Source organism: Sinocyclocheilus rhinocerous, unplaced genomic scaffold (genome assembly GCF_001515625.1).
Source record: "Sinocyclocheilus rhinocerous isolate Xijiao unplaced genomic scaffold, SAMN03320098_v1.1 scaffold1733, whole genome shotgun sequence".
Taxonomy (NCBI): Eukaryota; Metazoa; Chordata; class Actinopteri; order Cypriniformes; family Cyprinidae; genus Sinocyclocheilus; species Sinocyclocheilus rhinocerous.
This window is the reverse complement of record NW_015640388.1, coordinates 253681-260949: the sequence shown is the minus strand read 5'-3', so window position 1 is coordinate 260949 and position 7269 is coordinate 253681. Positions and strand designations below refer to the sequence as shown.

The 7269-nt window shown below is 39.8% G+C and overlaps 1 protein-coding gene across 2 annotated transcripts in view; it reads left to right on the top strand.

The window, feature by feature from the left end:
- Positions 1 to 7269, top strand: part of LOC107752632 (lipoma-preferred partner homolog) — a 201604-nt gene that overhangs the window by 141149 nt on the left and 53186 nt on the right. For both annotated transcript variants that reach the window (XM_016568655.1, XM_016568654.1), the window contains one exon: positions 2389 to 2470. In XM_016568655.1, the coding sequence (XP_016424141.1) occupies positions 2389 to 2470 (82 nt within the window). The remainder of the gene's footprint in view (positions 1 to 2388; positions 2471 to 7269) is intronic.

Genomic DNA, 7269 nt, shown 5'->3' with positions numbered 1-7269 from the left:
TGTTAATGTTAGTTAATAAAAAGACAATCGTACAGTGTTTGTTCATGTTTTTGTTACTGTTACGTGACGTAACTGTGTCTGACTAGGGGCGAGACGTGGGCTGATGAGGTCATCGTTTCAGAAAATATACAGATTCGACGTACACACGAAAACGCAAGGGTGGCGTTTTCAGATTTATCCACTCTGGGACCCGGTTTCAAAAAATATCGGGTTCACTCTCCCAAAACACTGGTGTACCGATGAAACATGCTACCTATCAGATTGTGCTACCAAAAATATATTTACATTGTTTTAGGGGTAAGTTTAGGGTAAGGGTAGGTGTGGACGGGTAGGTTTAGGGTAGGGGTAGGTATGGACATTACAAAAGCCTCAAACCACATGAATAAGATGCTGATAGCACAATCTGATAGGTAGCATTTTTCGCTATCGTTTTGTGCTACCTATCTTTTTAATGGGAGGTAGCACAATCTGAGCGGGTAGCACAAATCGTCAGAACAACGGATCTGTCTGGACGAAATGCCTATACGATACAAAATGTATGTGTATACAGCTAAAAGCGTCTTCGTGTGGACAGGGCCTTATTTGAAAACTACATGGTTTGTGTGTTGGAGCAGGGTTGGACCTAAAGTCTGCGGGGCTGCGGCCCTCCAGGAACTGAGTTGACACCCCTGGTGTAGGTGATGTAAAAGAGGAAAGCAGGCATTTGGACCAAAGCACTGTGAGGCAAGGGAGGGGGAGACGCAAAATGTTTCTAAACTTAAAATGCATTTTTGCCCCCTGCCCCCCCCGACCCCCCCAGGATTTCCACCTATGGTCACATCAGTGCGAGAGGGAGCCGCTCTGCCGCAACACATGTCTACCGTGTGTTGCATGTTTTCATGTCATGTTTTCAGCAACTTACAATGACGGTGAAATGAGCTGCGTGTCATCTGAACGTTTTAGAGCCCGTCAGTTTTGTGTTCTGCGCGCGATTCAAATGCTCTGCTCTCCAAATTTAAAAGCTGCTGTTGATTAATGAAGCTTTGATTTTACTTTGGTCACTGTCGCTATGGTTACTAGTAAGGAATACGGGCTTGACTCCCGTTGCACGTTCATACAGCCAGTATTCTAAACACCCCTCTAGACACGCCCCTGCGTCCACACGCAAACACAGTATCAGGTCACTGAAACCGAACCTTTTTGAAAACTCCTGCCAGAGTGAAGATTTTCAGAAACTCCGCTTGCAGTGTTGTCATGTAGCCCGAGGGGTGTGAAACCGGAGATTTTGGTTTGTGATGTCGGAGTGTACACCGAAAACAACCGGTAATAACCTTTTTTTTCAGGCTTCTGATTGGCCAACATGGCTTTAGGGTTAGGGATATATCGCCACCTGTTGCCCCCCCGACCCCCCCAGGATTTCCACCTATGGTCACATCAGTGCGAGAGGGAGCCGCTCTGCCGCAACACATGTCTACCGTGTGTTGCATGTTTTCATGTCATGTTTTCAGCAACTTACAATGACGGTGAAATGAGCTGCGTGTCATCTGAACGTTTTAGAGCCCGTCAGTTTTGTGTTCTGCGCGCGATTCAAATGCTCTGCTCTCCAAATTTAAAAGCTGCTGTTGATTAATGAAGCTTTGATTTTACTTTGGTCACTGTCGCTATGGTTACTAGTAAGGAATACGGGCTTGACTCCCGTTGCACGTTCATACAGCCAGTATTCTAAACACCCCTCTAGACACGCCCCTGCGTCCACACGCAAACACAGTATCAGGTCACTGAAACCGAACCTTTTTGAAAACTCCTGCCAGAGTGAAGATTTTCAGAAACTCCGCTTGCAGTGTTGTCATGTAGCCCGAGGGGTGTGAAACCGGAGATTTTGGTTTGTGATGTCGGAGTGTACACCGAAAACAACCGGTAATAACCTTTTTTTTCAGGCTTCTGATTGGCCAACATGGCTTTAGGGTTAGGGATATATCGCCACCTGTTGGTTTGGAATGCTCTTGACAGCATTTCATAGCGTGTTTTTGCGTTTTCATGTGGACAAGATTTTTATTTAAACGAAGGAGGAAAAACTCCTTTTATATAAATACCCATGTATGTGTGGACTAGGCCTTCACTTTAACTTCTGAAACCTCAGCAACAGTCTTGATGTCTGAGTTATTTGTTAGGCTGATGATCTCGTTAGGCTGATGATCCTTCTAATTATGAGATGCTTGTGCACATCCATGAAAATCTGTTGCATCAACCCATCATTTAATTAGCCTGCCGTTATCTTGTTATGGTAAATGGCACCGTGTTTTATATTATGTTTGTGAGATTTGTGCTCCTATACATTTTGCATGATTACTGTGTGATTGAGAGTGTACATTATGTATAACCACGGCGTGTATCTTTGTTGTGTTTTAGGGTCATCCTGAGGAGGAACTGGACCGTCTGACTAAGAAGATGCTGTATGACATGGACAACCCCCCCTCTGAGGAGTATTTTGGTATGTGACCAGTTTACCTCACACAAACCTTACATTGATTTCTCTAGCAGCTAGACCTCAAAATGAATCTTATTTTCCTGCATTTCAAATACAGTGGTACTAAAAAAGGATGTTCACAGTTAATGTGATAACATACAACTGTGTGGGACACCTGTGTAGGGTTGCCAACTTCAGAAAATGAAAATAAGGGACAACTGTGATTCTTTATAGGAAAATAAGGGACAGAATAAGGGACGCTCAAAATATTTGTTCTGTACCACATAGAATATGTAATTTCCGTGTCTACAGTTAAGTATGTGTATAAAAGTTTCTCAGAAATAACCACATTTGTTTTGCTTAACCTATGTACAATTATTCTAAAAATAAAGTTTAATGTCATACAAAAAATGTCACACATGTTATACACAAAGCATCGGCCTGAAAGTGGTGTAGTAATTTAGGAGGTGAATATACTGTCAAATTACATACAATAGCCTATGGCATAAAATTTGAAAGTAAAAACAATGACATTTAAAATTTTGAACTAAAATTTTATTGCAACCATGTAGCCTATGAATTCATGAAAATGAATATTTTTCAATTAAAGAGAACTTGGAGTGTGTGGGCTGCTTTTGGTGCTTGAATTTGTTCTTCAATATTAATGAGGTCCAGGTTTAGGAATATGCTAGTAGTTACAATTTAAAAAACATGTAATTATGTTTCTCTATTTAACAACATTAACTTACAATACTGAAAGATGTCTTCCCTCAGGTAGATTTCTTGCCTAGGGTGTTGTGTTTATGGTCAATAATCACGTTCCTTGCATTCATCCAAACTGATTTGGCGAAATCAAAACGCGGATGGTGAAGGGGATTGCCGTTAGCATGAGCCCCGCTCGCTGTGAAGTGGGAGCAACCAGGCGGCAGAGGATTCTGCAAGGTCTTAAACCCTTCCTTGAGTGGCTACGTTCGCAATTCAAACAATGATTTGTGCAAAAAGAATGATTAATTTGTTATTTGTATGGTCTAGATCAGTGGTGTCAAACTCAGTTCCTGGAGGGCCGCAGCCCTGCATAGTTTAGTTCCAACCCTGCTCCAACACACATACCATGTCGTTTTCAAATAAGCCTTAATGACTTGATTAGCTGGATCAGGTGTGTTTAATTAGGGTTGCATCTAAACTGTGCAGGGCTGTGGTCCTCCAGGAACTGAGTTTGACACCCCTGGTCTAGATGGTCATATGGCGTATGCCTGCGAATACTGGACAAACTTCTCTGATGCCTTAAATACGGGACAATTCCGTATTATACGGAACAGTTGGCAACCCTTCACCTGTGTGAACATGAGAACTGCCTTCTTACGGCCATTAAAAATAACATTGTGCATAAAAAGTAATTTCAGAACTGGCTAACTTAAGTGTCTAAAAGTGTCCAAAAACGTTTTAGGGTCACTATATGTATTTGTAAGCCAGTGTGACCTTATGTTCTCTTTTTCCGGGACATGTCCTGGCTGGGATTTCTAAATTTATCTAAAATGTCCGGGTTTTGGCTTTGTTTTCCTACTGAAATGCCTCACATGCCAATATTGGTTGATTGTGTACAATGCCTGGTCAAACTTTTTCAGTCGTTACCTTCAGCAAGTATCTAAACATAGGATAACAAAGCCAAAACCTGGACATTTTAGGCAATTTAGAAATCCTGGCCACAGTACATGTCCGGGAACATATGGTCACCTTATGTGAACTGTACGTGTGTGCTTGTATGTGTGGCATACATAACATTTCCATCATGATTGGAATGGATGTGGCAATGATGCAATTTTCTCTGTACATTAACCTTTGTTCTGTGCTCTTTATATGAGGACACAAGCAAACATTATTTCCTGTCTTTTTGGGAAGCAGCTGTAGGCCATGGTTGCCTAATCCCTTTCCTGGAGAACTACCTTCCTGCAGAGTTCAGTTCCAGCTCTGCTCCAACGAACCTGTCTGTAATTATCAAGTGTTCTTGAGGATCTTAATTAGCTGGTTCAGGTGTGTTTGATTAGGGTTGGAGCAGAAAGGCAGATCTCTTGGAATAGGACTGGGAACCCCAGATGTAGACTATTTGTTGTTTTGCAGAAGTGTGATTAAGCCTAAAGTATGTGTTGGAGTATGTGAGTGTTTCGCTATATTCACATTCGTCCCTCCACCCCCAGCAGTCTGAGCTTCCCCCTTTTTACCGTAAGTGTCAGAAGACATTCCCTGCACTTCTTACAACCAGCTCTTACTGTAAGCTTTTATTTTCACTCTTTAGTTGGGAAACAGAACTCTCTGCTTCACACATCTACAGTAATCCTCCACTGTCTGAGAAATCAAATTTACACAAGTTTTTTTTTTCTTGTTGTTGTTTGTTTTTTTAAATGAGTACTAGTAGTAGTAGTAGTAAAATGAAAAGAAAACTATCTATCTATCTATCTATCTATCTATCTATCTATCAAGGAGAATTTTCAGCATCATTACTCCAGTCTTCAGTGTCACATGATCCTTCAGAAATCATTCTAATACGCTGATTTGCTTTAAAAAAAAACAACAATATTATTATTATGAATATTTAACAGTTATGTACAATTTTTCAGGTTTCTTTGATAAATAGAAAGTTCAACAGAACAGCATTTAGCTGAAATAGAAAGCTTTTATAAATTATCAAATTATTGCATCATTGCTGAATAAAAGTATTAATTTCTTTAATTTCTTTCCAAAATAAAAGTACTGTATAATGTTAAAAAAGCTTTCTATTTCAGGTAAATGCTGTCTGAACTTTCTAGTTGGTGTAACTTTCTAGGTAGTCTATATATGCATGAATATATATATATATATAATATTATATTCATGCATATTCATGCATAGTTCGCCTGTATGTAAAAAGCTGGTTTGCATGAAGCAAGGTGTAAGGGTTAAATGAAATAAGAGAGAGGGTGGGTTGGGCTGATGTGTCCTGCTTTCATCAGGGCATGTGTCAGCAGCGAGTGGCCCGGAGTAAATGCATGGCACGAGTGCACATTGCACAGTCACACACACACACACACACACACACACACATACACACATACACAAATATATGCGCAGTGTTTGCAAACTGCCTTAATGGCTAGAGGGAGGTTGAATGCAGGCTAGTGAGCCTGTAAATGGGTCTGTGTGAACCCAGGTCAGCCAGGCATACCCAGTCACTGAGAATGTCACACACAGCCACAGCATCTAACCAAGAGCACAGCACTCCTGGGATTTAAGAGAGGGGCTAAAATAGGAAGAAAGCCAGGGGTGTGATGAGGTTAAAGAAACTAAGAGAGAGAGGAAGAAGCAGCATTGTATGTGAAGGTCAAAGACCCCAAGAAATTGTTGCTTTTAGTTTATGTATGTTAGCTCAGTGGCCATCTGTATTGTAGTGTACTACTAAAAGTTGACAAAACAACTTTTAGCAGATATGCAGATTTAAAATCTATACTGGGAGAATAGAACTTTCCCGAACGCACTTGCTATTATACATACTTTTTGTGAAACTTTAGAAACACAAATCTCAAATGTTTGTTGTCAGAAGTGTTAGACAAACTATAAAAAACAAAAAAACAACAACTAAGAATTATATGTAAAGAAAATACCATCAAATGTAAGGTGTCACCCAGGGAATTCAGTTTTTCACTGTAAATTATAAGATGACTTGTTCTTTTTTTAATTCCAAATGTGGTGCATTTAACAGTATTTTACTGTAAACTTACATGAAATGTAATGTGAATCTAATAAAGTTTTCCCCCATATAGAGTAAGGGAACTTACTGTTAACCAATTAACAGGTCTTTACTGTAGCATTTTTATAGTCTTTCACAATTATTATTATTATTAATATTTTTTACAGTTTATATTTTTTATTATTTTATTTTATTTTAGCATCTCCTTTCACTAAACACTGAAAAAAAATAAAAGATTTTTCTAAGAATTCATACTTTTTTGGCCAATTAAATGTTCTCTAGAATGTCTAATGCCACCTATTAGCAATAGCAAGTAGCAAATTGTGGTTTTACCAAACTGTTGATTTGATTTGAGCTAGCCCAATGTCCTGTTTCAATAGGAATATTTAGAAAAAGTAAAGAAAATTGTTTTTATGGGGTCTTTAATGACAAAACAAAAACTGCTATTGCAGAGACACATTAAGGCATAAGCACACATTTTAGACCAAGATCGCTTCCTTTCTTAACTCTTCCATTGCTGCCTTTCTTCCCCACACATCTCCTTCCCCTAAGATTTCTCTTATGATCCTGTAGGATGTCATCCAGAACTCCTCTGAAGATCTGCGCTGAAAGACGAGGAACCCTTTGAGTATAAGAAACTCTGTAATTGCTACCCATCTGATTGCTTTTTCAAGGCCTCCATTCCTTTTAAAAGGGCAGAATAGGGGATAGAGCGGGTGTTGTGAGTGACTGCTGAAGTGGAACCCCAAGGCTAATAATTAACTAAATTAATCAGAGTCAATGCCATGATCTCTCCCGGCTGGACGCTTAGAGCTCCCTCAGTTGAGGATATTGTAGTTTGTTCTGCTGGAACAGAGGACTTGGGGTCTCCAGAGACAGACATGATTCAGTTTCCTTCTGTTTCTCATTCTGAATACAACATGCCTTAAGTCTGAGGCGAGATACATTGGCGTAATTATTAGCAGAGATTGGTTACATGGTAATTCAGTTGTACACTGTGCTAGAACATAATCAGTTAAAAGACAAGGAACACATAATAGTTTTCACAGTTGGCTGCATTCATCACAGTTCAAGCCAACACACACAGCACTTCCTCCCTCCA